The sequence below is a fragment of the Fonsecaea monophora genome (genome assembly GCF_001642475.1).
Source record: "Fonsecaea monophora strain CBS 269.37 chromosome Unknown Scaff55, whole genome shotgun sequence".
NCBI lineage: Eukaryota > Fungi > Ascomycota > Eurotiomycetes > Chaetothyriales > Herpotrichiellaceae > Fonsecaea > Fonsecaea monophora.
Window position 1 is genome coordinate 19,766 of NW_019173986.1, and position 27,957 is coordinate 47,722.

Consider the following 27,957-nt stretch of genomic DNA (forward strand, 5'->3'; position numbering starts at 1 on the left):
GCATCACTTTACCACAGGTTTATGGGTTTGAAGTCATTGGCCGAGGCAAACCCTTGTTGCTTGTGGACAATTGGCCATGTCTCTTGCGATCAGCGGGGCTTCAGGCATATTTGTCAGTTTTGCTTCCCCAACAAACAAACTCTATTAATTTAGAGACTCGGTAGGCAGAGTTGACGAAGCCCATGAGGCGGACATCGCTAAGCGACCGTTGTCATCCAATTCAACCCTCCCTCGACACCAGGCAGTTCTATTCGTCCCTTTTGCCCTCCTAAAGTTATCCAGCCTAGCCAAACGCCGCCGGTAGAGTATCCGTGTCACCAAGCAAACGACAGAATGGAGATATCCGAGCCATTAGTCCTCCAGTTGAGCTATCTGTGCGATTGTGGATGGTGTGCTTTACAATGTCGTGTTTAGTATACCAGGCCTTCCTCATTGCAATGCCAGTCCCAGACTCTCGGCATTTTGTATCAGTGTGCCCACAACCTCGGCGGCTTTGGCGACAGTTGCGCCATCAAGAACCCGGTGGTCAGCACTCCAACTCAACACCACCTGCTCCTGCTTGATAATGTGTTCACCACCATGCTTGTCTGTTGTGAAGACTGGGACACCTTGAGCTCTGCCAACCCCCAGAATTCCTACCATGGGTGCCACAATCACCGGTGCCACGGCGCTCCCACCGATACTCCCAATGTTGCTGATGGTGAACGTGGCATCCTTGAAGTCTTCGGGTGCAAGGCGTCCGGCTTGTGCGAGATCGCTCAATCGCTTGATTTCCGCAGCCAGTGAGATGATGGAGTGATTCTGGACATTCTTGACCACGGGAACTAGGAGGCCGTGCGGTGTATCCACGGCAATCCCGAAATTGTGAGATGATCTGAGAATTAGTTGAGGGTTCGATGGGTTGGTGGCTGTGTCTAGATGGGCGTTGAGCTTGGGGAACCGTGAAAACGCCTGCGACAATGCCTTCAAGATGAACGGAAGGACTGTGAGCTTCGAAACAGGAACGTCTGGTGGCAAAAGTGTGGATGAGAGCGTCGAGGTCGTGTTGAATTTCTGGCGGAGAAGGTTGATTGATGTGACATCGACACTGTGGGTATAGAGGAAGTGAGGGATTGTGAGAGACTGTGTCATGACTTTGAACATGTGTTTCTCTGTCGGGGTGAACGAGACCACCTTGTCTTCTGCTGACTTTTTCGACGGCGGAGCAATAACAGGTGGTGTGGGTTGAGATCGACCAGAGTTTGACTGCGACTGAATGTAGCGCTGGACGTCGTCTTTTGTGATGCGTCCATCTCTACCAGTTCCTTCAACATCGTTGACGTCGATTCCTGCCTGTTTGAGCAGATGTCGCACAGCCGGAGTCAGAAGTGCCGGAGCTCTGGAGGGAGTGTTCTGTCCTGTGGCGGGTTCGAGCGAGATCCGCGACGGGGCCTGTGCGTCTGAGTGTGACTCGAGTGGCGATGGGGGCTGTTCAATCTGGCCTGTCATGATTCCCTTCCCCGGCTCCTGTTCAATGTCCGTCGATTCTTGCTCCACAGGGACCTCAGCGAGGACCGAATCCCCAGCTATTTCGTCGGCAATATCCATATCCAACAGCGGCTTTCACGTCAGGTTAGCATGACAAAGGCTCGAGTCCTGGCAAGCAGTCACAACACACCTTGCCGACGATGGCAACTTCATCCTGTTCATAATGGAGAGCCTTGACCACGCCATCAAACCGCGAGGTAATCTGTTCCGGTAAGTATTCTGGCTGGCGTACCGAAGGACAAGATCGTCACAAGCACACACCTCTACAGTTGCCTTGTCTGACTGGACTTCACATATGGGATCGAACTGTGCAACATGGTCTCCTGGCTTGACCGACCAATTGATGATTTGGCACTCGGTGATTCCTATCTTTGTTACCACACCATTTGAGGAAATTTCCGTGTCGGTTCTTACCTTCGCCTATGTCTGCGAGGAGATATGGCCTGACGACGCGCCATGACGGTGAAGAGTGGAAGGACTGTCTGTTTGGACAGTGCGCTGCTGCCCCAGCCAGCCGTTGACTTTGACGCACAAGTCCTCTAACCAGCACGCCGTTCATACTATCTGGAATGTCCTCGAGAAAGAAAAAAAGTACTCAAGGTGAGTTAATGCTTTGGTGAACTGTATTGCAATCGTATTATCAGCTTTTTGGCTCCACCAATGTCCATGCCATTACTGATTCCGCAGACCAGGGACAATGGGCCTGGCGGTTCTCCGCGGTTGCTTGCGGCCCCATTGTCCCCTCTTGCATTTCGCTTGTGTCTGGGAAATCCAAGTCTAGCAGCTATCCACGATGACAAGGAGGTCCCTGAAAATGAGTTCGCTCGGTGTACGGGGAACTCATTCAGGGTGTGAAGGTCACCTTCGGCCCGAGCTATGGAATACCTCCCAAACGAGACTGTTACCGGCTTATCTAATTCTCATTCTGGCGGACGAGATAGATGATTGGCTTGAGAGGCTTGGTGTGATCCGCTAATGGGGTTTTTCCTTTACATTTCCCCCTGGGTGTCAGTAGTCATTACTCGTATCGTGGCATGTGTGGTGTGTCTTACTCCTCCGGATAATACGAGTTAAGGGGAACCCGGAGTCATTCGTTCCTCCGCACCAATAGGATCTCTCGGTGCTCCGAAAATCCCCACTTGCGTGAACCAATCATTCATTTCCCGGTTCGGCAATTGTACGGCTCACTTCACCGATCCGATCGAAAAGGGTAATCATGCTGCGGGCTTCCCCAGTATCTGACCTCCCTTCACAGACAACTCTGCGAACCTGACTGATTGATCACTCGTACTCGTGTATGCAAGTGACAAGGGTGTTTCTAGCTAATGCAGGTCCTCGTTGCCGTTGATAACCGCTCGCTCGCTCGCTCCAAGTCCCTTTGGTCCCGTTTTCGAGCTGGGTTCTGTGTTTACTTCGGCAGATCATCTTGTAGGAAGTAAGTAGATGAGGAGGAGTAAGTAGTCTTTCTACTAGTGGCAGAACAGTTTGGCTTCACTTTTACCTGGGTAAGTTAGCAGAGCTGATATCATATCTCATTTCATTCCATTTCATCCCAGGCTGGGGATTTGAAGGGAAAGAATCCGTAGAACCTCCCCCATCCCATACGGTCGAACACGACATAACCACGACAAAAAAAAATGTGGCTTCGAAGTACAGGGCGAAGGGCTATCGCGTCGTCGTCGTCGTCGACGACCACCCGACGCGTCATTGCGAGATGGAACTCGACAGTCACGCTGGGAGAGATTTCGACCTCGTCAGTATACCCCATACCCACACCCCATGTCCCATCCGCGCACGCAACTCCGGAAAACATAACCTTCGGGAGGATAATGTCCTCTCTGTGGTATCAAAGACTGACGGCAGCTCGATCCCGTCGGATACAGGCCCCGCTTCCCAGGCGCGACGGGCAGTCCGCTCAGCACCAAGATGGACTTTCTGGTGCCGCAGTCGTTGCCGCCCATCGCGACGTACCGCGTCATGAACGCCGAGGGGAAAGTGCAGGACGAGAATCGCGCGCCTCCCGACGTGACGGACGAGCAGGTTCTGGAGTGGTATAAGAATATGTTGACTGGTGAGAATTTACCCCTGTGTTGGAGGTCTAGCAGTGAGGCTATGATGACGATGCGATGATGCTGATGGAGATACAGTCAACATCTTAGACACGATCATGTCCGAAGCGCAAAGACAGGGCCGTCTGAGTTTCTACATGGTACAGTAAAATCCATCCCAACGACTTCTCCCAGCTATCTACCCAGGTGGCGTCAGAGAAGACATACATATCTACTTACTTACCCCTCTTGCTTGCACTCTACAGGTCTCAGCCGGCGAAGAAGGCATCATGGTCGGTTCTGCGGCGGCGCTGGGCCCCGACGACATCATCACCTGCCAGTACCGCGAGACGGGCGTGTTCAAGCAGCGCGGGTACACGCTCAAGGACTTTATGAGCCAGTTGCTGCATAACAAGAACGACCCGGGAAAAGGGCGGAACATGCCCTGCCATTATAGCGGGAGGTTGAAGACTGGAGTGGTGAGTTTTTACCCAGAGTGTTTTTTTTGTTTTTTTTTTCCAGCGATGAACATGGGAAAGATGTGGCGCTAGCAAGTTATGGATGGGCAAGGGGGGCTGATTCGAAGAGATACAATCCAGCACGCCGTCGCGTCGACGCTCGGGACTCAGATCCCCCACGCCATGGGCGCTGGTTATGCCATGAAACTGGCGGATCGCGAGAGCGGCACCCAATCGCCCCGGGTGGCGGTGGCGTACTTTGGCGATGGCGCGGCCAGCGAGGGCGACTTCCACGGGGCGCTCAACATGGCGGCGGTGCGCGAGGCGCCCGTCATCTTCATCTGCCGGAACAACGGGTTCGCCATCTCGACGCCGACGACGGAGCAGTACCGCGGCGACGGGATCGCAAGCCGCGGGATCGGGTACGGGATCGAGACGCTCCGCGTCGACGGCACGGACATCTTCGCCGTGTACGAAGCGACGAAGGAGGCGCGACGCCGCGCCCTGCGTGACGGCGGCCGCCCCGTCCTCCTCGAGATGATGAGCTACCGGATCTCGCACCACAGCACCAGCGACGACAGCTTCGCGTACCGCTCCCAGGCCGAGGTGGACCCGTGGAAGACGCGCGACAACCCGATCGCCCGCCTCAAGAAGTGGCTCGAGAACAAGGGCCTGTGGAGCGACGAGCTGGACAAGCAGACCCGGACGCAGATCCGCCGCGACATCCTGACCGAGCTCAAGGCCGCCGAGAGGGAGAAGAAGCCACGCTTAAGCTCCGTCTTTGACGACGTCTACGCAGAGTATTCCGAGGAGCAGGAGGCGCAGAGACGCGAGCTCAGGCGGCTGATGGAGAAATACCCCGAGGAGTATGACGCGGACGACTATGAAGGTGGTCTGAAAGGGCTGTAGTTAATCTCTTCAAGTTACAACGTCGGTCACAAGGTCAAAAGGTTAAAGGGCTGCATGTAGTGTAATACAATGAATTAAAGGTTGCGAATGAATAGACATGACAAAACGCCAGAAACCTGTACACAACCCAGTGCTGCTATGCCAGAGATTCACTGTTTCTTTTTGTTAAATCCTGATACTCTCTCTCAACCAATACAATACAATCTACTACACCCGCTCAATACTCCAGGACCTCTAGGATGCCATCGTATATCCCTGTTGATGTCAGAAACCAAAATCACAGACAGGCGTTGGAACAGCAAACTCACTCGTGATATCCGGGAAAATGAACTTCTCCCACGCCAATCCCGTATGTGTCGTAAAACCACCGAGTCTTTTCACCGGCGCCTCAAGAGACAAAAGTGCCTGCTCCTGAATCGTTGCAGCGATTTCCGAGCCAACGCCATAATTCACCATGCTCTCGTGGACCACAATGGCACGCCCCGTCTTTCGCACGCTGTTCAGGATAGTCTCTCGATCCCAAGGATATATCGTCCGGAGATCAATCAGCTCAATACTCGTCCCCGGTGCAGTCTTCTCCGCCGCCTCAATGGCTGCAAGACAGTTGTACAGTGGTCGCCCATAAGAGATGATTGTCAGGTCAGCACCGGGCTTCAGCACCTCAGCTTTACACAGTGGAAGTGTATAGAGTTCATCCGGAACTTCCTCGACCGCGGCGCGGTACAGGATCTTTGGTTCCATGAAAATCACCGGATCTTTGGACTCGAGGATAGCCGAGAGAAGAAGGCCTTTCGCTTGAGAGGGTGACCGCGGAACGACGACTTTGAAACCTGGTACGTGGCAAAAGAGCGACTCGGGGGACTGAGTGTGATATCTGATGGTGGAAAGAGTTAGCATGTTTTCGCACGAAAGGTTAAACATCGACAGGCAAGACTCACAAAGCACCATGTCCCACACCACCACAGGGCATTCTGATCACCATGCCCGCCAAGTTGGCACCAGTCGAACCCTCCCGATATCGAAATTTTGAAGCCTCATTCACGATCTGGTCAAAGGCTGGAAAGACGTAATCCGCAAACTGGATCTCGACCACCGGTTTCGCACCCTCAGCGGCCATCCCAATCGCAGCGCCCACAATCCCCTGTTCGGTGATGGGTGTGTTGAAGACTCTGTCCGGCCCAAACTCAGACTGCAGATTCACCGTGCACCGAAAGACACCACCGAACGCGACATCCTCACCAAAACAGAGCACTTTGTTGTCTTCCCTCAAAGCAGTTCTGAGCCCCTCGTTGACCGCCTGACAGAGATTTAGACGTGTTGTAGAGCCGCCTTGTGGTAGCTCAGGCGTCTGCGGAATCGTCTTTGAGGAATGGTGCAGAAGAGGAGTCTTGCCAAAGTCGATGGGCACGTTCAACTTCCGCGTCGCAGGGGTCGCGAGGGAAGCATATGAACGCACAGCCGCGCGTGACCGCAAAGCTGCTATTCGCAACGATCTGCAACCCTGCGACATGATTCTGGGGGTGGTGTAGCTAGTTCTGAGCAAAATGCTTCACGCAGTGCTGTGACATGGGGAATTGTACCGAGTATAAGCATGCCCTCCATTCCGCATGAGACAATCTACCCCAGCTTTCCAAAACGCCATGACACCGCGGATGAAAGCTTGCATCGAGGGGTCCTCTCGGTCTCTCACAAGTCTCCCCGAAAGACTGGAGGTACATGTGTCGTCTGCGGTTATCAACGGTGATGGTGTCTTGAGTGCGGATCCGGATGGTTGCTAAGCACATGGATTCGGGGCCGGAGTTCGAGATCTCCGGCTCCCGGGACATAATCGCCGAGGGCAAACTGCGTCTCTAGTCGAAGCCACATGCTGACCGGAGACAACAATGACTGATGCCCTTCCTGATTTTTATCCCCACTATAAAACCCCACTGTGTTCCGAGAAGATTGATCTCTATTCTGGAGATGTTGTTGCAAAGAAATGCTCCTTCAGGTATAGTCGCCGACTGGGCGTGGGCCAGACTGGACGGGTTTATGCGAGGCCAGGTCAGGCATTCTCGGGCCTGGGCCCGTCCTTGCCTCACTTTGATGATCAGGTTTTGCTCAGTCCGACACCCCAGCCTCTCGCTTGAGGGATTTAGAGGTCGGAGATATCGAGACGAATGTTCCACGTAGTTTGCTATACCTATCATACACAAGACATCGTCTTCATGGCTGAGCCAGCTCTGATGGGCCTCTGAGACAACGAGGTTCAGGCCTGGGTAGTAGACTCTCACAGCAGAGTAATCGGGTCGCTTACGAATGGATCGAGTGGTGCACTAAAATAGTCAAGCTCGGCCTGCCAGTCCCTCTCTGCAATTGATGAGTCGAGTGTAAAGACATTGAAGTCTTCACCATCAGCCGGACGCATGGAAGGTGGATTCTGTATCGTCTCGCTGGTGTCTTCAGGGTTTGAATCAGAACTCTGCTGGTCAATCTCGGGAAGTACATTGTGCCTCTGAATGATGCTTTCGGGTGAAGGTTCACAGGACGATGAAGAGCCATTCGAGATCTTTGATGAGCATACCGGGCGATGTTCTTTGTATGTCCTCTTGGTGGTCTTGCGAGGGAAGACGGCTGCGAAACGGCGTGCAAGTTCAACTTCGTTTTCTGACAGCTTCTCCGGCCGTTGAAGCATGTCCCTCACGTTCTCAAGAACACTTCCAAGTTTCCATACCCGGGCATAGTGGGCCAGAACTAATCTAGAGAGGTCGCGGGGAAGAGAGGAAGGATTTGTCGCCGTCGTCGAATTCGATGGCGAGTACACTGGCATCATCGTGCAAGCGATAAAGGGATGCGCCACAGCAATAAAGTCCGGAGGCCAATTGCTGACTATCAATGTAATGTCGTCAAGGCGTGCCTTTGAAGCCGAAGCGCTGGATGAGGCTACCTCTTCGCTATTACCTGGGGATCCCTCTTCGATGATTGTCGACATCGTCAATTTCGTGCCGGCAAGGATGAGATGCAAGGCAGTGATCCAATTTCCACGAGCAAAATTGGTGTTGTCGAATGAAAATGGTTTACTCCTCAAATGAAATATGGGAGGCAGGGCAAGTCGGAGGCAGCAGAGAGACAATCCCAATTCCTGTTTCTGTTCCAAGAGCACCCCTGCGGGCAGTTGGGCCAGGTCGTGTGCTATCGACGAAAGGTACTTTACCACCAAGTACCATGCTCTTTCATCTTGATTGGCGCAATTCTCAAGGCTCTTCCAAGCGTCCTTTGCTTCGGGTATTAACTTGGCAGAAGAAATAGGTGTCCCAGCGTACCAGGCTTCATCTGAGCATGGCAGATGTACCGTTACACGTCTCTTGTTGATCATACATGGTCGCCGTGAGGTTGTTGAGTTGAAGGTATCAAGCTCCCAAACGAGCCACCAGACGCGCCGAAACCCCTCTTTGGTGATCCATTCTTCTGGGCTGGAGTCGGACGCATCGTCTGGGTCATCATCGATGGAGTTTAGATCCAATTCGTATGAGAGCTCCACACAACGAGACACAAGACCCCAAGTCAACCCCGTTGGACCGGAGGTAAAGCAATAAAATGCCAGGAGTATAGATCCTTGCAGGAGAATGATACTAGGCGGGGTTCCAGATTGCCGCAGCTTTTCGTAAACCCGATGCGCGTCGACGAAAAAGCGTTCTCCACGCTGAGGTGGGGGAGTATGGACAAAGGGTGCTGTATCAACGTACCTTGCGGCGAGTGCAAAGATACCCATGAACAGCAATTGTTCCTCCAAGGGCAGTGTGTCAAGTTGAAGAGATTGTCCTTGGGCTAGGGACGGCGCAATGTACCGTGCATAGAACCGTGGACGGTGAAGGAGCGGTAGCCACGCTTGCACATGGGAGAAATACACATCAACTAACTTGACTTGGTCACTAGCAGATGGTAATTTCTCGACGTCTGGGAAACCGGCATTGGTGAAGTGTTGATCACTGGGTTTGGGCGTGGTAGACGTTTGCGCCAATGAGGACAGATCCATCTCGGGGAGATAGAGCTCTTGTGTACAGGTATCAAGATCCGCATTCGGTGTGCCTCGTGGCACGGAGTGTGCCTGATACCCAGCTGCCTCCGGGTCAAGGTCTGGCGCAGGGGTCGCTATGAGTCCTGATCTCGATGTGCATTCATGAAGCCGCGCAGTGCTCGGTGAAACGGTCGCAGTTTGATCAATCCCATTCGACAAAGACAACACGTCTATTTCCGAAGTTGGCAGAAGCTTGTGGCGTAGCTCCGGGCTGAGGAGACTGAGCAGATCATGGACTGTTAAGCGTTTCGAGACACTCGAAGGGAGTCGCTCAGCCTTTCGAACCTTCGGCGTTGGCTGTTTTCTTTTCAATGGATATACACAGAGGGCGCCAGTGCGCTGGCACAGCCCACACATGGGCTTCCGGCGATCACACCGGTTCTTTTTCCTGTTACATCCTTCGCAAGCTCGGATCATTTTTCCTGCTTGTGTGGACGCAACATCTTGGGCCGGGACTAGTTGGTCCATGTCGAACGGACAATGAGTCCTCGTTTGTAGTATCCTCCCTTAAAGTCTAGAGGACTGATCAAGTGTCTGGAAAGATGCGGGCGTGACGGAGAGACGAGTCTAATACCGAGTAGACTTTGGCTCCCCAGAGCTGGGGAACGGCCGACAGGATCTAGTCTGGGGTGCGGCAGGAGGCCGTGCTTGTCCACTGAAGGGCAATCCGATTGGACATGACGAGAAACGTAGTCCTCGCTAAGGCAGGGGTGGAGTAGGGTGGCTGATGGTCAGAGGAGACCCCCAGGTATGACAGCGACTTGTGCACCGAATACCCTGGCAGTGGACCGAATAAGAGACATTCAAAACAGGGTCTTAGGACAGCGTAGCGCCATTTGACCAAAGAGATGAAAGTATTTGATTTGTGATCATGTTTGGAGACGCGGACCTGCTTGGAGATTGAAGTTGGATTTGGAAGTGAGAAACGTGGCAGGTAAAAGTTCAACGCCGCGCAGCCTCGACACGGCAAAACGCGGCCGCAGCCAAAATGCCGGCATGAGTTTGTTTCGTCCCTTGTAACCAGCTCCAGTCGTGTCAACACATCGGATCCCTCAGTATCTATTGGTCAATCATCTTGGCATGTCTGCTGTCTGGGTGTTTGGTCTACGCCAGGCCTATCAATGACGCCTTCTTTCTTGGTTCAAGAGCGAATTGTCAGCGTTGAGATGATACCTATGTCTGACCTCCACCACATTCTATCGCACGAGAGTCCTGCAATACTGACATAAACCCTAGGTTATGAACCGATGAATCTCGGCTAGAACGGTCGCCATCACCACGTCAGCCTTGGAAGACCTGAAACAAAATAGCTCTCCAGATTACACTATGATTAGCAGGACTAAACAGCCACCTGCCACACGGACATCTTCTCAATCTTGTCCTGTTTGACGTTTCCAATGGTCGCCGTAAACCCAGACTTGTCTACAAACGCCGTCTGTTCCTTCTGGAATGCTTCGGCCGTCCCAAGCTCCAGCGAGACTTCCCTGCCAGCCGAAATTCGGAGGATTGCAGCGACGTTCGTGGGTACAAGTCCATCGACATTGGCGCGCCAGGCGACCATGTCGTCGGGTCGAACAAGAACAGCATCCCGCTCCCATAACCCGCGGGCGTGCTTCTCGTGTGGGAGGTGGATCATGCGCACGGGAATGTTCTGCGAGATCGCCTCCCTTTCGAACGCATCGATGAATTTCCTGTCGGGAGTGAAATCAACCAACGAGAACCCGGGTCCGAACAAGTCGAAGATGCTTGTCTCATTGCCAGTGAGGAAAACATGCGGAGGTCGTGCTCCTGGCCAAGTCGAAGGAATGTAATCTTCAGCCCTCCAGACCGGTTCATCCACTTCATTGTCGGGCACCACGACAGGTGAGTGATTATACCGGTAACCCATCTCAATCCCGAAGAACTTGTTCTCCCCATCATTCTGCTGTAAATGGTCGCGTATGCGTTGACGGAGCTCTTGCCCTTGATCTGTCTGCATGAACAGCGTCTGTGGACCGGCCTGCCTCACCCACTCCACGTAGGTGGCGTGGGTTTGACGATGTAACCCCGAGCACTCGATATTGCGCACAGCGACAGGACGCCGCTCGATCTCATACGAGTCAAGAAGATACTTCCCTCCCCATCCAGACAACACAGCGGCAAGTTTCCATGCGAGATCGACGCTGTCTCCCACTGCAGTGTTGTATCCATAGCCACCGGTCGGAATATTCTGATGTGCTGAGTCGCCGCTTAAGAATATTCTTCCACCAGCGGAGCGGTACTTGTCGGCGATGCAGATGTTGGGACGCCAGGAGCTTGTGACCAGGATTTCATCCACCTTGATGGGATAAGGAGTGCCAGTCGAGCCGCCCAAAACCTCCGCGATGGTCTCGTAAGGGTCCAACTTGGTGTGGTCAACGTCCAACGCAATGGGTTTATGGACGGTCCAAGTGTCAATCTCGTTTTGGGCGATCACTGCCGCTCCGCTAGTGAAAAAGATGTGCCAGAATTGTCCACATTTTCGAAGTCGGGCCAGATCGGTGGATCTGAAATGTACAAGGTAAAATGCTGCAGAGCTGGAGACCCCGTGTTAGTCCCCGGTTGAACCAAATGAGTTGAGATACTTACATTGGACCTCCAACAAGGCTCCCGTCGATGCTTTGCCTCACGCGGCTGCCAGCACCATCACAACCTATCACATACTTGCTCTTCACCACAACCTCCTCGGACAATCCAAGCACCGAGAACCGTGACAGGACATAGTCGTCTTTTTCTTGGAGAGATTCAAATTTGTGGCCGAAATACGAAGTTACCAACGACTGCTCCTGGATCAATGGCTTAAAGGCCTTCTCGAAAACGGCTTGCGAGCAGCGCTGATAGGGTTCTCGAGGTTGAGTGCCGTCGTTCTGTCGTTTGACCCTTTCACGCCACTGGTCAGGAGAGGGCATTGACTATCATTGATCAACTGGCGGTTCCTATTCGGGCAAGGATACGTACCCATTTCGTGATGACCTCGCCACCTTCCGAAAGACCAGAGCTGAAGAGTGAATCAAACGAGTATTCGGTTGCCACCCCTATAGAGATCAACAGCGTGTAGGTGCAGTCGGCTCAGGGCCCAAGGGCGCCTTACCTATCTCCCTGAGCTTTTCGTCAATTCCAAGTCGTTTGAACATTTCCATGGTTCTGCAATTTGTGATGTTCATTTTGGGGAATCGAGTTGTTTCCAAATTTCTCTCCATCAAAGTGCAGGCTATACCAAGTTTTGCGAGGCTGAGTGCGGCGATGAGGCCAGCGGGTCCTGCGCCCACGATCAGAACTGGGGTTTCAATTTGCTGAGCCTGCGAGATTTTGGTCAATACATTATCTCCAACGAACAGGAGGCTGCCAGAACGTACCATAGTAAGTGATAACTTATGGCAGGATTAGAGGTGAGTAGGCTGGATGCTGGCTTTCCGTTACAGTATTATGTCCTCGCAGCTGCGAATGAAAACTCGTACTCACAGCGAAACAGCAGCAGCAACGATAACAATTCAGGACATAATAAATCCTCGTGAGATGCACTGGACGAGGCTCTGAAGGCTGTTGTGGGTGGAGCCGGGCAATTTTCGAGTTTCCCGACCTCCCGTCCGCAACACCGGGATCATGGGATTCCAAAACAACGCCTATATTCCACGAAAGCCGAGTTTCAATCGGAAGTAGATGCTTCCAACCTGTCATGTCACTCCCCGGGAGCTTGAACCGGTACTCCGGAAACCAGGGAGCATCAAACGCTCCACAACAAGTATTCACTAGTATAGACAAAACCCTCTTCAATGGCGGGCTTGAGCCCTGAGTGACACCGGTTTCTTCTTCAGTGCACCAGCAAAACAAGCAAAGCTCTACTAGGCTGAAGGAGCACTCAGAGACCAATCTGTCGATCAATCAATCATTCGAGAAGACCACTCAATATGGGTAGTGGAGGCACACCTGATGATTTCACTCAGTTCACAGTGGACTCCTCGACCGCTGTGCCCCTATGGCTTGACGGTCGCCAAGTGAGAACCTCGCGGACTTTTAAAGTCGTCTCTCCTGTTACCGGCAAAACACTTTGGCATTCATCGACGGCATCGATAACAGACGCGGAAGCCGCAGTGGAATCGAGCCAGAAAGCATTTACGGCCTGGTCCAAAACGAAGCCCAACGAGCGAAGAGAGATTATTCTCCGTGCAGTAGCTATTCTAGAGCGGCGGAAGAACGAACTCTTTCACTATACCAGCAACGAGACTGGAGTCACCGCGAAAGCGTTCGCCAAGGACCACGAACTGGCGATTCAATGCTGCAAAAGCGTGGCAGGGCTCATTCAGAACGTGAATGGCTTCATACCTACTCTTGAAGAAGAGGGAATGGAAGGACTGGTGTATCGAGTGCCATATGGTGTGGCTCTAGGAATCGCTCCCTGGAATGCACCATGCATCCTAGGTGTCCGCGCGTTGGTCATGCCTCTGGCAGCAGGGAACACGGTGATCCTCAAAGGACCTGAGGCTGCCCCAGCTATCTACTGGGCAATTGCCAGTGCGTTCCATGAGGCTGGACTTCCCGCCGGATGTCTCAATACCATCATCCACCAGCCCTCAGATGCCTCGGAGATTACGAGGGCCTTAATTTCACATCCAAATGTGAAGAAGGTGAACTTCACTGGCTCGTCCGCAGTTGGTGCTATTGTGGCGACCCTTGCCGGCAAACATCTCAAACCGGTGCTCATGGAACTCGGAGGGAAGGCGCCAACTATTGTCTGCGAAGACGCGGATCTTCACAAAGCTGCACTTGGCTGCGCCCAGGGGGCTTTCATCCACGGCGGCCAGGCTTGTATGGCAACAGAGCGGATTATTGTGCATGAGAAAGTGGTGGACGCATTTAGAGACATCCTCAAGAAAACCATCGACCAACTGTACCACGGCGAGCCATTGAACTTGGTCAGCAAGCTTCCCGTGCAGAAGAACAAGAGAATGATTGCCGATGCCATATCCAAAGGTGCCCGAGTGATTCACGGCGATGAGCAATTCAGTGACGATGTCGCCAAAATGAAGCCTGTGGTGATCGACAACATCAAGCCAGACATGGACATATATTACACCGAGTCCTTCGGCCCATCCGTGAGTCTTTTCAGTGTGAGCAGTGACGAGGAAGCGCTTCAGATCGCTAACGACACAATGTATGGCCTGTCGTCGGCCGTCTACACCGAAGACCTCAAGCGAGGGTTGAGGATCGCAAAGGCGATAGAGACCGGCGCAGTGCATATCAACAGCATGAGTGTTCACGACGAAGCCGCTTTGCCGCACGGAGGCGTCAAGCAAAGTGGCTTTGGGAGGTTCAATGGCCGTGAAGGTCTGGAGGAATGGGTTTACACGAAAGTAGTGACGTGGAGGGAGTGAGCGAGAGCTTCACCACTGAATATATCAAGTCTCTGGAGTTTAGGTACAAAAACCCCTCTTTGAGGACAGACTGCTTCTTCATACGTCGCTTTGTGAGGGCTAGTATCGGTGAAAGGTAGTTGAAGGGGAGGTCGGCAGGGTTTTAGTCACGTCGTACCACAGTGGACATGTGTACCTACCTCACCTACTAGACCTATAGACAATACATCAGTCTTCTATTCAGGACAGGCGAGACCAAAGAAATTGTGTGCCTCTTTGGGATAACCACAGCATGGTGATCAGAGAGAGGACAGTACTGTAAAGTGCCTTTCGACGAGGAGCAGGAGGGAGAACCTGTGCATTAGCTACACTAGCTAGCACCGGAATGATTTACCAAGCAGTATAATCACGTGGCCGGGATTTTGTCCCGCATACTGGCATCTCCTCAGCCTTACATATAACGGCATACCTGGCTAGACATCAGGATCTACATGCACGGCGGACTTGTACGATAACCGACGTCGCAATTACCAAGCAAGCACTTGATCACGGTGGCGTTTTGGCGCGCTGTTCGGTAAACGCGTCTCTTGTCCATCGATCGAGTCATGGCGGGAATCCGGGGTTTGTCTTCAAATCCCAGATCCCGCCCGGCGGGTCTTTTTGGAAATCCGGGGTTGATGGAGTCGCCCGCCTGGCAAGGTATACCCCGCCCCAATCCAATGTATATCAACACATCTTAAGCATCTTCCTACCGGTCTACAGGTATGGTAGCCTCGACTGCAACCTCTTCTACCCTTCCAGACGCCAGGTTTATTTCCTCCTGACGGCCACGGCAGCATTCTTTTGGGAGATTCTCAACAAGAAACAAGGACAGGAGTGGCTCTGACCAGAAAGATGCCCGAGGTCGCGATGATGGACGAAGCAGCACCTTCTGAGAAGCACGACGGCTCCGTGATGCAGAGTCAGATCGAGCAGGTCTCGGAATCTGAACAAAACCTGGCCTACGACTTAGACAATCTCAATCCCGAACTTCACTGGCGGACGTGGGTCGCGTTTGGGTCCATCTGTCTGTTCCAGATGGTGTCGATCGTTGCATTCCAGGGGCCGCCTGCGGTGGTAAGTCAGAATAGTCAGTGCGAACCTCTACCGTTCAACGATGTTGCTGACTTCCACCTCCCCCCAAAAGCTTTCGTATCTAGGAGAAGCGCTCCATGACCCTGCCTCGCAGACTTGGATCCCCAACTCGCTGTCCTTGGTACAAGCCGTCCTAGGGCCCGTGTTCTCCTCTGCGTCGGATATCTTTCAAGCCCGCAAACTCTTGCTGTGCGTCGGATGTGCTGCTGCGGTGGTGGGCTCTGGAGTCTCGGCCAGATCCCACAGCATGGCCAGCCTCATTGCGGGGCAGACGGTGATAGGGATCGGATTCGCCACGCTCCCACTGGCATACGTGGTTCCGAGCGAGATCCTGCCGCGCAAGTGGCGTCCCTTCGCCCAGGGCCTGCTCAACGTGTTCGCATACTCGGGCGCAGTCCTCGCCCAGTTGACCATGGGCGCTCTGATCAAGCGGGACACGTTGAATGGCTGGCGCAACTATTTCTGGTTCCAGATGGCTTTGTGGATCGCGACACTGTCCGGGTTGATCGTCGGCTACCGCCCTCCAAAGAGGCACACTGCCGTTGAAAGCCTGCCACTCGCAAGGAAAATTGCCAGCCTCGACTTGCCTGGGTGTGTTTTGATAACAACTGGCTTGACTTTGCTGCTCACCGGGTTGTCCCTCGGTGGAGGGCTCTACAGCTGGTCGAATGTGCGGACGGTGGTGACACTAGTCCTCGGATGCGTCGGCATCGTGGCATTTGGCGTGTACGAGTGGAAAGGCACCACAACGGGGATTCTGCACCACGACATGTTTCGCGGTGGGAAATCAAAAGGACGAACCTTCATCCTCTGCTGCGCCCTGGTCCTGATTGAAGGCATCCTAATCTTCGCCTACAGCATCTTCTATCCTCCTTTGTAAGCGATCCTACCTGGGAAAACATAGATTGACTTTCCAAACTAACAAGGGGCATCAAAAAGGGTGACATCGCTTTTCGAGACGGATCCATTCTTGGCAGTCGCCTACATCCAGCCATTCTGGGTGGTGGGTATCTTCTCATCTGCCGTTTACGGTTTCGTGAGCACGAGGTTCAAGGACATCCGACGGCCGATGTTCGTCGGGTTGACGATATATACCGGCGCCATGATTGGTCTGGCCACCATCCAACCCGGGGATTCGCTGAATGCTCTGATGTTCGCAGGCATGGCTGGTCTAGGCTTTGGCGCTCCGTTGATCCTGATTGTTGCTGGTGTCCAACTTGCCGTTCCTCATCGCCTCATCGCAAGCGCCTCGGCTGTGATTGTGTCCGCCCGCGCCCTTTCTGGCACTGCATTCACGGCAATCTTCTCGGCCGCCTTCAACGATAAACTGACGACGAATCTGCCTCGCGATGTAGGCAGAGCGGCGGTTGCGGGTGGTCTCCCTTCCACATCGATCCCTCTCTTCGTGGAAGCCCTTGCTACAAATAACCAGACCGCCCTATTACAAGTCCCTGGGGTGACCCCCGGGATCGTCAGTTTAGGTGTCGCTGCCGTCAAGCAGGCCTTTGCGGATTCATTGAGGGTGGTTTTCATTATCGCTGCACCGTTTGGTATCTTGGGCTTGGTTTGCACCCTGTTCCTCGGCGACTTGAGAGAGACAATGAACTATCATGTCGATGCGCCGGTGGAGATCCTGCATGCGAAGCACCCCGATCAGCAGGAAATCCCTCGTGCGGCGTAGCGATCCGTTGGTTGGAATGTAAGGAAGTACCCTGTATCTGGTCCGTAGATGAGAGGCAATAACACACAAGCGACCCCTTCTGGGGGAAACGATTCTTACCAAGGGGTCCATAAGGCCCCATAACGGACTGACCTCTTTCCTCGTTCCTGTACAATGGAATCGGGTGTTTGGTAGATGAGGTCCACGTTACCCAGAAATCTCCCCGGACGACGCCGACATGCGACTCGCGAGTAATCGATGTATCTCTGTGCGCGGAGTCTCGCCTCCAGATGATATCCACACAAGTCAATCTCATCAGCGATCTGTCCCACGGCCAGGGTTGACGGTTAGAAAGATGCCGAGCCATGTCACATGTGCAGCTCAAATAGGAACGTGCGCCGGCTTGGCATGGCAAAATGATATTTAGGCTTCCAATCCCCCCCCACTCCGCCACTTTATCACGAGTAACCTCCTTGCCTCCCCCTTTCTTACCTGTTCCGTATTTCGTACTCTACCAGACACAACGACAACAGGTTTCTAGCGAGATGGCTGGTCCATATGCCATTACCGCCGATCTTCTCTCATCGTCGTGCAATTCTCTCTATCCTTATCATTTGACAGTGGCCTTGGCAGCGATGTACGCCAACCGCTATCAGGACTCTATATGTATACAGGATAACACCATTACGATGGGGTGATTGGGCCCACTCAGATGTTTCCGGCTCAAATCCGAGGGAGGGATGTGTTACATCGATCATCCCAGTGTCTTACACGCTCCGTTCTCCTAAGTCCGAAGCAAGGGTATGGATTCAGTGGTTCCCTATGCTGGGGCATCCACGTCTGCGCATGGGGGTGGAGAAGGTACGAGCAGGTCAATAATAATAGACTGATATCGCGTTAAAGCTTGGCTGCCGTGGCAGTGGCCGCCCCCATTTATTATTATTATCGAATGCGACATTTCCAACAGGCGAGGTCTGATTTGCCATTGCCAAGATTCGCCAAGCATTTCGTCGACGTTCGACGCCGAATCGAAGGAAGCTTGGCGTCTTGGAAAGCTTGTCACCTTCCAGCTGGGGAATGATTCGCCTTTAGTGCGTCCGGGGTCAATCCAGTCTATAACGCAGATCCTTTGCTATCTGTCGAATCATGAGCCGAGTACCGCTGGGTCAGTGACCTGCAATGGAACGCTGCGACCTTGACACCGGTTACCTGCCTTGTTTGTTCGCTCGAAATGGCAGTAACCGAGAGCCTCGACCGCCCGTCGTCAGGCCCCTCATTGGTCACCCTACCAATCGCTGCAGAGCTTGTTGTAGTGCTTGTACCACCCAAGGAGTGCTTCATCTTATCAAGAGCAACACGAGATATCGCTAACACCGCGTGCGCAATTTCGAGCGGCTACCAATGGTTATCTCGCCACTACCCGGATGCTCGTGTGTTCAGTTCAGGTTACATCGGAAGGACCGAGGAGGGATACTCGTACTATCAGACAATCCCGTCCGTGAGGCCCTTTATTAGTTGCTCCTGTTCCTTCAATGGCCTTACTTTCTTACTCCACGACCTCGTCTCTGTCTTTCTCTCACTCACTCACTCCACCTGCCTGTCACAGCCATGGAGCACATTGCCCCAGTCACACATCCAGCCCCGGAGCTGGATGCTGTGACCGAGCAGCAGATGCGCAAACCATCCGTCTCGCTCAATGAGAAGCCGGCGGTCATGGAGCGCACGTGGGGTTTCGCTGCTCGTACTGACAGCACCGTGACGTACGAAGAATACGTCTATTGGGCCAAGATCGAGCGTGAGATGGAGATTGAAGAGAACAAAGTGTTCCAAACCGAACACGGCTCTCCTCTTGCTGGCTCGATCAAGAACGCCTTTTCCAAATCGGGTCGAAAGAAGGCCAAGGCGGAAAAGGAGGCCAGGCTTCAGACTATAGCCCAGCTCCACGAGAAGCAGCCAGCTGGGGTCGTCACTGATGTCGACAATCCCCCGCGTAACGATTCGCTGAAAGTTACTGACGCGGAATGGCGTAACGCTGCTCGTGCGCTGCGAACGGCGAGCTGGGGCCAGATGTTCTTCCTCATTACCACTGATATTCTTGGTTGGTCAGGTGCTCCGTAAGTACTCCCCAAGAAATTGACACAGATCGCAACTGACCAATTGTGTAGATTCGTCTTTGCTAGCGTGGGCTACGGCACTGGAGTCGCACTCTATCTCATCTTCGGTATTTTCGCTGCCTGGGGCGGCTGGGTTATTTGGAAGACTTTCCTCGATCTCGACTCGTCTCGGTATCCCATGCAGAGCTTTGGTGATCCGTTTTTGCGCCTCTTCGGCAAGCCCATGCGTCATTTCATCAACATCGCCCAATCACTCCAACAATTCTGCACCGTGGCCATCTTGATCTTCAGCAAGGCTTTGAACATTGAGCAGATCGCTCACTCAAAGGTTTGCTTTGTAGCTATGATGGTTGTCATCATGGCGGTCGGCATGCTCGGAGGCTTTATCCGAAGCCTGCGGAAAATTGGATGGATTTCGAATGCCGCTGTGTGGATGAACATCGTGAACTTCATCATCTGGTTAGTCTTGCTTCTTCCGTCCAGTAACATCACTTACTGACCAGCATTACAATAGCATGGTCGCGGCTGCACACTTTGCGCCATACTACCCGGCAATCACGAGATCCACGCTTATCCAAACCATCGAGCCCATCAAAGTCTTTGCCGGCATTCCACCGGATCAGTACCAGCAGCAATCTCCAGGCTTTGCGGCTACATTCAACGCCGTCAACACCATGGTCTACGCATATGCTGGTGCTCTCCTCTTCGTCGCGTTCCTCTCCGAGATGAGACACCCGCTCGACTTCTGGAAAGGCATGCTGCTGGCCCAGGCCTTCATCTGCATCGTCTACATGTTCTTCGGTGTCTTCGTCTACTCCTTCTACGGCCAATACTCTGCCAACAACATCGTGAACGTCGTCAACCCGTACGGCCTGCAAACCGCCGGTAACGTCCTCCGGCTGCTCTCCGGCTGGATCGCCATCATCATGTACTTCAACATCGGCATGAAGACGGTGTACCTCGAGGTTTTCCAAGCCATCTTCAAGTTCCCCTCGATTGTGGAGAAGAAGGGCAAGATCCTGTGGTACCTCCTGGGACCCTGCTACTGGATTCTCGCCTTCATCGTTGCGGGCGCGGTGCCCAACCTCAACGGCATCACCAGCTTCGTCGGCGCCGTCTTCATGATGAACTTCACCTACACCTTCCCCGGCATGATGTACCTGAGCAGCATCATCCACAAGGCCGCCGAGCTTCCCGGCGAGGGCTTCAACCCCGCCACCCGCGAGACGATCCGACACGATGACGGCATCAAGCGCTGGATCAGGGGGTACAAGAAGACGTGGTTCCGCAGCACAATCGCTTTCATCTACGTTCTCCTCGGTCTGGCCTGCTGTGGAATGGGTACCTGGGCCGCCATCGAAGGGTTGATTGCCGTTTTTGGCCCCGGAGGAACCGTCGCCGTCAGCTTCGGATGTCCTGTGCCTGTGTAGAAGCAGCGATAGCGAATAATGTGGGGGCCAAGAAGAAGTAACATTCCACGAAGGGGTTTATTAAGCCATAGCTAGCTAGCTCTTCGAATATAAAGCCAGCCTGTCGGAATAATTCAAGCAAACAAACAACGTACCGAGTACTCTGTTCTTCGTTTTGTGGGTATTGCTCTAAAGCTAGTTGGGCTAAAGTGGCCAGCCACATGTGCTCTTTTCCTATCTCCATTTCCAAGTCTCAAGGCCCATTTAATTATGAGAAATAGAAATAGAACCGAGGATTTTGACTAACCACCCACCTATTGTTCTGCGATTTCACATCTAGGACCGACGCCATCGACAACGCCACCCGCGACAAGAGGTATATTATTGGGCCATCTTCGATACTTTGTCGGCCAGACAGGTACGGTCGAGCAAGGGGCGACTCGACCACTTCTTAGATGACGACGGGGTTTGTGAAGGGTGTACGACTTATCCTATCAAGCGGAGTGTTATGCAGCGATGAACCCTCTTCAACTCACCTATGACAGAATTCTTTCTCATTTCAAGTTGAGGGTCGCTCTCGCTATATATGTATATATATCTCTATTCTTACCTAGTCATGACGGTTACTGCTTTGTTCAGATTGACGACAAATCTAAGCAGCTTCCTCGGTCACCTGGAGACCTTCCAACTTATTGTCCTCTCTCCACTTCTTCGTGATGTCCAAGAACGCCACGGCCCCGTCTCCGTAGACCGAATTCCTCCTCAGCTTCATGGTAATGTCGCCTTCGTCGTTGTAGTACCCCGGGATGCATTGCTTCAAGAATTCGTAGCGTCCTCTGCCCTTTTCGATGATGATGTCGACCCATTTCTCCTCGGCTTCGGTCGACGCTTCGACGGTCCTCAGGCCTCGGTCTTTGGCCTGTCGAATGACCCAGGCAATGTGTTTTGCCTGCTCGTTTGTGATGTGCATAAAGTTGGACGTCAACGCGGCCTGGATGCCGCTGACGAAGTAGCAGTTGGGAAACCCATTCGTCGTCCAGCCATGAAGCGTTTTCGCACCATCACGCCACTTCTCCGTGATTGTCAGACCGTTTCTGCCCGTAATCTCGAGTCCCGAACGGTGAGACCAGTCCGTAGCAAGCTCAAAGCCGGTGGCATAGATGATGCAGTCCAATTCGTATTCTTTCCCATTGGCTACTATCCCCTTTGGAGTAATACAGTCGACACCGCGGCCCTGGGTGTCAACTAGTGTGACATTTGGCTTGTTAAACGTCTGTAAATACCGGTCATGGAAGGTCGGCCGTTTGCAGAATTGATTGTACCACGGCTTGAGAGCTTCTGCGGTGGCTTTGTCTTTGACAATCGAATCGACTCTGGCACGAATCGAATTCATTTGATCAAAGTCGGCCATCTGGATGATTTTGGAAATTTCTGCAGGGTCGGCGTTCTTGACCTGATTAGGACCAGGACGAAGTTTTGCCATGCTGCTCGTCCATCCATCCGAGACTAGGTCTTCGTCCACCTCGCCACCGCTCACAATTATGTTGTAGTTATCCATGCGCTCTTGCTGCCAGCCCTTCTTGAGGGTTTTGGCCCATTCTGGGTCTGTAGGTCTGTTACCTCGAACCGCGACGGAGGATGGCGTTCGTTGGAATACATATAGCTCCTTAGCACAGTCGCCAAGATGCGGAACGATCTGAATGGCCGTGGCACCAGTTCCAAGTATCCCAACACGTTTGTCTTTAAGCTTAGTTAACCCACCGTGGGTATTGCCACCAGTGTACTCGTAGTCCCAGCGGCTTGAATGGAATGAGTGGCCGGTGTACTCTTCGATCCCTGGCAGACCTGGTAGTTTTGGCTTGTGAAGCGGGCCAGAAGCCGTAATCACAAAGCGCGCCTTTATCTTGTCTTGACGAGACGTCTCAATCTGCCACCGGGCAGTTGACTCGTCCCACCGGAGATCCACGACCTCTGTCTGGAATAAGGTATCTTTATACAGGTCATAATGTTTTCCGATACGTTGAGCGTGCTCCAGTAGTTCCGTGGCGTGAGAGTATTTCTCCACAGGAATATAGCCGGTTTCCTCCAGAAGTGGCAAATAAATATATGAGTCGATGTCGCACTGTGCTCCAGGATATCTGTTCCAGTACCTTCAATACCTGAGCAATCAGTTCTCAGATTGTTATCGCAGCCTCGAAGCTTACCATGTACCGCCGTAGTCACCTGCTTTCTCAACAATGATATAGTCATGAATTCCCTGCTCTTGAAGGCGCACAGCGCAGAGCTCACCGCCATAGCCACCTCCGACAACGAGAACTTCTACTTCCTTCTCGATCGGGTCACGTGGCGAGGCGGGTGGGACATATGGGTCTTCGATCCAATGTTTGAGTGTTCCCTCGATCGGTCGATATTGGAAGACACCACCATTCTGAAGTCGTTTGTCTCTTTCTTGCAGGTATTTGTCTTTCAGAGCCTTCGGGTCAAAAGGAAGTTGGACCTTTTCCTCTGTGGTTAAGGATGGGATTGGAGCATCCGCCGCAGTCGCGACGAGTACGTCGCCAGGACGAGTGGCCATGTGTCGAGATTGATTAGCTTGCGGCTGTTGAACAACAATGGCAGATTCTTCTCAACATATTTCCTGAGATTTACTCACTTTTGATATTTATAGACTTTGACGATACCAAGGCTATATCCGCGGACCTCGCTACCCCGGGTAACCGCCATCTCGAACTAACCTCAGCCTGAGGGCTTCAGCCAACAGGAAACGCGACTCGTAACCTCGGAAAACCTTGAACGCTCTCAAGAAAGCATATGCACCGTGTCACGCAACTTTTGGACCTGGTCCTTTTTGTTGGCCCGGTCGAATTGAGTCCAGTTGGAGGAAGGACGAGTGTTCAGCGTCCAGAATGTTTGAGGGCAACTCCCCCCATGTTTTATTTCGTCCGAGAAATGCCAGAAATGCTCGATGGAATCATGATTTGACAGCGCGCAAATCCAGTCTTGAGTACTTGTTCGAAGGCATGGTGATCTCACATGTCGCCGTAGACACTGGGAATTACTATCCCAGACCACCGGTAAGCCTTCTTCCTCATCCGGCCCCCCGTCGCACTTAGCTTTTGACTCATGCCGCACTTGTAGCAAGGGTGGTTGTCTTGGAGCGTTCCTGATCTACTACCGGGATGTGTCCAACCTTAAACGCCTGTGTACCGTGACCCGTTTGACTGTCCGGGTCAAATCCACCAGGTTCGTTACCATGGTGCGGGGAGGGTGGTACGCAGCTTGATATGGAGATCTGGGGTAAGGCAAAGTGAGACAATCGCAGGACGAAATGAATTTGGGGAAGTCGACGCCTGTCAGACCGTTAGCGCCTTGGCACTCAGCTGCCATTACATATCTTTACGCAGACTCACTCCTACCTAATGTTGTTCTAGAAGGTATACCGAGTACTAGAGCCGGCTGCTCAGTCTTCAGTTATACGCTTCCGAGGGATACCCGTAACAGCCATTACGGTCATTACATTACCTCGGTAACGTTGTCAGCAACACCAACAACGCCGGAATTTCACAACAACATCAGATGTAGATCCTTTACACATCTCAAGACATTTATCACAATTTTACGTCGGATGCCTGTTCCGTCTCGTGCATATGACTCTCCTTTATCGAGATATTGACCGCGGTGAGAGATCAACCCTTGCTTTTCTCACAGGACCTGGTGGGCGACATTGCTCGTTGGACAAGACAGGATCAGGAGGACCGCGTCGAATGGGTGACTTTTCAGTCCTGAAGGTTGGGCGCAGGTCCCGATGATTCATTCCGTCTCCTCTATTTCTATTTCCTTGGAAGGGCAATGCAGGACAAAAGCCAGGCGGAGGATCCGTCCTCTCCGGGGTGGGAGACCGATGATGACTCCAGCACCACCGCAGAGTCAGAGTCACCACCCCGAATCTGGAAGAGGCTATGGCTAAGGCTAGAACTCGATTTGGAGACGGTGAAAATGATGGCGAAGTGAGCTTGTGCCCACATTTGGTTGCTGCTCGAAAACTAACATGAAGACAGGGGTGCTCTACCACCAGCCATTGCCGCAGCAATGTGAGTATGGTCGACTCATAAAGACTCCGATTCTGAACAAGCAACAGGAATCAGTCGGACTCGGTCGCACATATCTATACGACCCTCGCATATCTGGTTTCCATCATGGCCTTCTTCTCGTTTGCGACCCAACCTCGAGCACGATTCGTCCAGACTATGACCTTGAATATCATTGGGGTCTGCATCGCTGCAGCTGTCATGCTATTGTCTATCTATTGTGCAGTCAAATCCCGGGAGCATTCAGGGAGTGGGGCACAACAGAATTCTTCCAACACCAACGTCAATGTCAGCTACAGCGCCTCAGCAAGCGCGATAATTGGGGTCTGGCTCTGTGTGTCCATCTACCTCATCAATGTGGGACGGGCGCTGCGTCCACAGTATTCGGTGACCGGCACTATCTTGAGCTTTTTTGTCATTGTAGCCTCGGTCAACGCAACGGTAATGACAACCCAGACTGCTAGAACTGTGAGCTGACATTACGTAGCGAATATCACAGATGTCGCAGGGCGAGATGTTGATCAAACACCTGATTGGGGCATTTCTGATGGGATTCGCTATCGCAGTTGGCGTTTCGTTCTTCATTTTCCCCCGAAGCCACCGCAAGCTTTGCTTTAAACTGACAGATGATTTTGTCGGCAAGCTCAAGGAGTCACTAAAAGCTCAGGGTGCTTACATGCGACGAATGCGGCGCAAAAATTTGGTCTTTACGTGCGTTCAAGAGACCAACGTTTCTACGGCGCGCATGACTCCCGAAGAGATTAGGACCACGAATTCTCCCGAAGCGCAACGGCTGAAGCTCAGCACTGCAAGTCTCTCTGCAACTTTTGGCCGCATGCACACCGAACTACACTATGCCAAATCCGAATTTGCCGTCGGTCACCTCGACGTGTACGACCTCAAAAAGATTCGCGAGTTGCTCCAATCCATTCTATTACCCATGAACGGAATGTCGACCTTGGTTGACATTTTGAAAGAAGTGGCCATCCGCGCAGTTGGTGCAGAAGACGACGATGGTGATCCAGATGGTCTCGCTTTCGACGATTTGCAGGCGGAGCGTATCGCATGGGCTGAGGTGATGGACTCACTCGTGAGTTCCTTCGAGTCCTTGGCAGAGACTTTGGAGATTGCGCTGGATCATGTCTACATTCAATTGCGATTTGGACGAAGGAGGAAGCGGGCAGAAGATGCAGAAAAGGGAAGGTCACGGCCAGACGACGCAGATTTGGCAGCTCTCCTAAGTCGCAAACTCAAGGAGTTTGACTCGGCCCGTGCTGATACGTTACGAGGCTGGAGTCAAGCGGCCAATGTTGATCTACCCGTCGCATTCATGACAGACCCTGCAAGAGATCCACAGCCAACACTCACCGGACATTTCGCAGGGCTTAGACACCATCGGAAGAATCAACAACGAATGTATCTTGTCTTGTACATCGAGTTCCTGACCTGGTCCACTGCGAAAGGTGTTCTTGACTTGGTGGTCTTTGCGGATACAAAATCCCAGGAAGCCACAAAAAGGGGCTCCAGGTTGATTCTTCCGGGAAAGAGGCGAATGAAAAAATGGATTCGGAATATGTGGATTTCGGAGGACTCCATCGCAGATCCCACCATTACAGGTCGTGAAGGGACTCGAACCATTGTTCACCTGGGAGAAGCCTACAGAAAGCGGAAAGACCCCGAGCATTTGCCAGCTGCCAGCTACCTGGAAGTCATAGGCGACCACATCCGCAGCACTTCGCACTTCTTCGCCTCTGAAGAATCCGCTTTTGGATTCCGGGCTGTCTGCGCGGTCATGACTGTGGCAATCATTGCCTTCCTCCGCGACACCCAGACCTGGTTTCTCCAGCAGCGTGGACTATGGGCCCTCATCCTGGTTGCCATTTCGCTGGCTCCGACAACAGGTGCTTCGGTGATTGGGTTCCTGGGCCGGGTCGTCGGAACGATAGCAGCCTGTTGCACCTCGATTACTCTGTGGTACATCGCCGACGGCAAAGCCGGTGGAGTCATCCCCGTTCTCTTCATCGTCGAATTCCTCGGGTTCTACACCATCTTCAAGTATCCACAGTTCTCGGTCGGCGCCATTCTCTTCAACGTGACTAATCTCCTGATCGTGGGATACGAACTCGAAGTTACGAAGCTGGGGAAAGAGACGGTGGCGTCAAACGGGCAGCCATATTATCCGATATATCTCCTGGCACCCTACAGACTTGCAACTGTCCTGACTGGAACGTTCGTCGCGTTTATCTGGTCATATTTTCCCTTCCCAGTGACCACCCACGGCAAACTACGGCGAGATCTTGGGGCGGGACTCTACCTCCTGGCGACATACTACGCGACAGTCCACAGCACGGTCGAGATGCGCCTCCGGGACGATGTCTTGGATCCTCGGATCAAGAAAAGTCCGGCCTACCGAGTCGAAAAGGCACGAAACAAGGCGTTTGCAAAGACGGGCATCCAGATCTCAAAGCTCCAAGTCCTGGCGCGTGAATGGGAGCCCACGATCGGCGGGCGCTTCCCGAAGGAGACGTATCACGACATTATCGCGTCGATGCAAATCATCTTCAACTACATCACGCTGATCTCTTACTCCACGCGCACCTTCTCTCCATCGTCACCGCTATACTCGGCGTCCGCACTCCCGTCAACCGACCGTCTGTCTCCCACCCTTTCCAACGAATCTCAAACACTCCCAGGCACTGAGCAACCGTGGATTCATAACTTCCGCCTCTTCATGCGCGGCCTGCACATAACGACGTACGACATCACATCGGTGCTCAGCCTGCTTTCCGCGAGCGTCACCAACGCCCAGCCTCTCCCGCCCCTCCTGCGAGTGCCGCATCCATACACTCTCGGTCCGGACCTGCACATTATCGACCCCGACGTGCTGCGCATCGAGCACGTCGCCGAGCCGTGCTACGCGGCCTTCGCCGTCTGCCAGGTTGCTAGCAGCCTGATCAGCGAGGAACTGGAGCGCATGATTGGACTGGTCAAGAGCCTCGTGGGCGAAGTCGACTTTAGCTTCCACATTGAACAGAAGCCCGAGAGGGTGACGACGTGGCGCAGCAGGACTAATACGTTCGGCACCAAGAATGCAAAGGAGGATGCGAGGGAGAAGAAGAAGAAGAGACACGGCGTGTTAGGTTTACACGGCAAGGGTAAAGCAGAGTGATCAGATTATCTGAGA

The 27,957-nt window shown here is 52.9% G+C and overlaps 10 protein-coding genes across 10 annotated transcripts; 5 read left to right on the plus strand and 5 right to left on the minus strand.

Moving 5' to 3' along the window:
* Nucleotides 1-429: 429 nt before the first annotated feature.
* AYO21_07266 (hypothetical protein) lies at nucleotides 430-2,086 on the minus strand (the record flags this gene model as incomplete). The annotated part of the gene is made up of 4 exons (XM_022657223.1): nucleotides 430-1,599; nucleotides 1,658-1,729; nucleotides 1,789-1,892; nucleotides 1,942-2,086. 4 exons carry the CDS (start codon nucleotides 2,084-2,086, stop codon nucleotides 430-432), a joined length of 1,491 nt encoding a protein of 496 aa, XP_022510396.1.
* Nucleotides 2,087-3,453: 1,367 nt separating this feature from the next.
* Nucleotides 3,454-4,942, plus strand: AYO21_07267 (hypothetical protein; the record flags this gene model as incomplete). The annotated part of the gene is made up of 4 exons (XM_022657224.1): nucleotides 3,454-3,598; nucleotides 3,675-3,736; nucleotides 3,842-4,054; nucleotides 4,127-4,942. 4 exons carry the CDS (start codon nucleotides 3,454-3,456, stop codon nucleotides 4,940-4,942), a joined length of 1,236 nt encoding a protein of 411 aa, XP_022510397.1.
* A 217-nt stretch (nucleotides 4,943-5,159) lies between these two features.
* On the minus strand, nucleotides 5,160-6,452 carry AYO21_07268 (hypothetical protein; the record flags this gene model as incomplete). The annotated part of the gene is made up of 3 exons (XM_022657225.1): nucleotides 5,160-5,197; nucleotides 5,251-5,816; nucleotides 5,881-6,452. The coding sequence occupies 3 exons, from the start codon at nucleotides 6,450-6,452 to the stop codon at nucleotides 5,160-5,162; spliced, it is 1,176 nt and encodes a 391-aa protein (XP_022510398.1).
* Nucleotides 6,453-7,211: 759 nt separating this feature from the next.
* On the minus strand, nucleotides 7,212-9,467 carry AYO21_07269 (hypothetical protein; the record flags this gene model as incomplete). The annotated part of the gene is made up of 1 exon (XM_022657226.1): nucleotides 7,212-9,467. One exon carries the CDS (start codon nucleotides 9,465-9,467, stop codon nucleotides 7,212-7,214), a length of 2,256 nt encoding a protein of 751 aa, XP_022510399.1.
* Nucleotides 9,468-10,338: 871 nt separating this feature from the next.
* On the minus strand, nucleotides 10,339-12,376 carry AYO21_07270 (hypothetical protein; the record flags this gene model as incomplete). The annotated part of the gene is made up of 5 exons (XM_022657227.1): nucleotides 10,339-11,554; nucleotides 11,607-11,908; nucleotides 11,976-12,052; nucleotides 12,109-12,316; nucleotides 12,374-12,376. 5 exons carry the CDS (start codon nucleotides 12,374-12,376, stop codon nucleotides 10,339-10,341), a joined length of 1,806 nt encoding a protein of 601 aa, XP_022510400.1.
* A 549-nt stretch (nucleotides 12,377-12,925) lies between these two features.
* AYO21_07271 (hypothetical protein) lies at nucleotides 12,926-14,389 on the plus strand (the record flags this gene model as incomplete). The annotated part of the gene is made up of 1 exon (XM_022657228.1): nucleotides 12,926-14,389. One exon carries the CDS (start codon nucleotides 12,926-12,928, stop codon nucleotides 14,387-14,389), a length of 1,464 nt encoding a protein of 487 aa, XP_022510401.1.
* Nucleotides 14,390-15,262: 873 nt separating this feature from the next.
* AYO21_07272 (hypothetical protein) lies at nucleotides 15,263-17,183 on the plus strand (the record flags this gene model as incomplete). The annotated part of the gene is made up of 3 exons (XM_022657229.1): nucleotides 15,263-15,484; nucleotides 15,597-16,378; nucleotides 16,442-17,183. The coding sequence occupies 3 exons, from the start codon at nucleotides 15,263-15,265 to the stop codon at nucleotides 17,181-17,183; spliced, it is 1,746 nt and encodes a 581-aa protein (XP_022510402.1).
* Nucleotides 17,184-18,770: 1,587 nt separating this feature from the next.
* On the plus strand, nucleotides 18,771-20,706 carry AYO21_07273 (hypothetical protein; the record flags this gene model as incomplete). Its single annotated transcript, XM_022657230.1, has 3 exons — nucleotides 18,771-19,276; nucleotides 19,328-19,735; nucleotides 19,791-20,706. 3 exons carry the CDS (start codon nucleotides 18,771-18,773, stop codon nucleotides 20,704-20,706), a joined length of 1,830 nt encoding a protein of 609 aa, XP_022510403.1.
* A 631-nt stretch (nucleotides 20,707-21,337) lies between these two features.
* AYO21_07274 (hypothetical protein) lies at nucleotides 21,338-23,260 on the minus strand (the record flags this gene model as incomplete). The annotated part of the gene is made up of 2 exons (XM_022657231.1): nucleotides 21,338-22,835; nucleotides 22,890-23,260. 2 exons carry the CDS (start codon nucleotides 23,258-23,260, stop codon nucleotides 21,338-21,340), a joined length of 1,869 nt encoding a protein of 622 aa, XP_022510404.1.
* Nucleotides 23,261-24,534: 1,274 nt separating this feature from the next.
* On the plus strand, nucleotides 24,535-27,942 carry AYO21_07275 (hypothetical protein; the record flags this gene model as incomplete). The annotated part of the gene is made up of 4 exons (XM_022657232.1): nucleotides 24,535-24,692; nucleotides 24,744-24,776; nucleotides 24,824-25,214; nucleotides 25,261-27,942. 4 exons carry the CDS (start codon nucleotides 24,535-24,537, stop codon nucleotides 27,940-27,942), a joined length of 3,264 nt encoding a protein of 1,087 aa, XP_022510405.1.
* Between the last annotated feature and the right edge of the window lie 15 nt (nucleotides 27,943-27,957).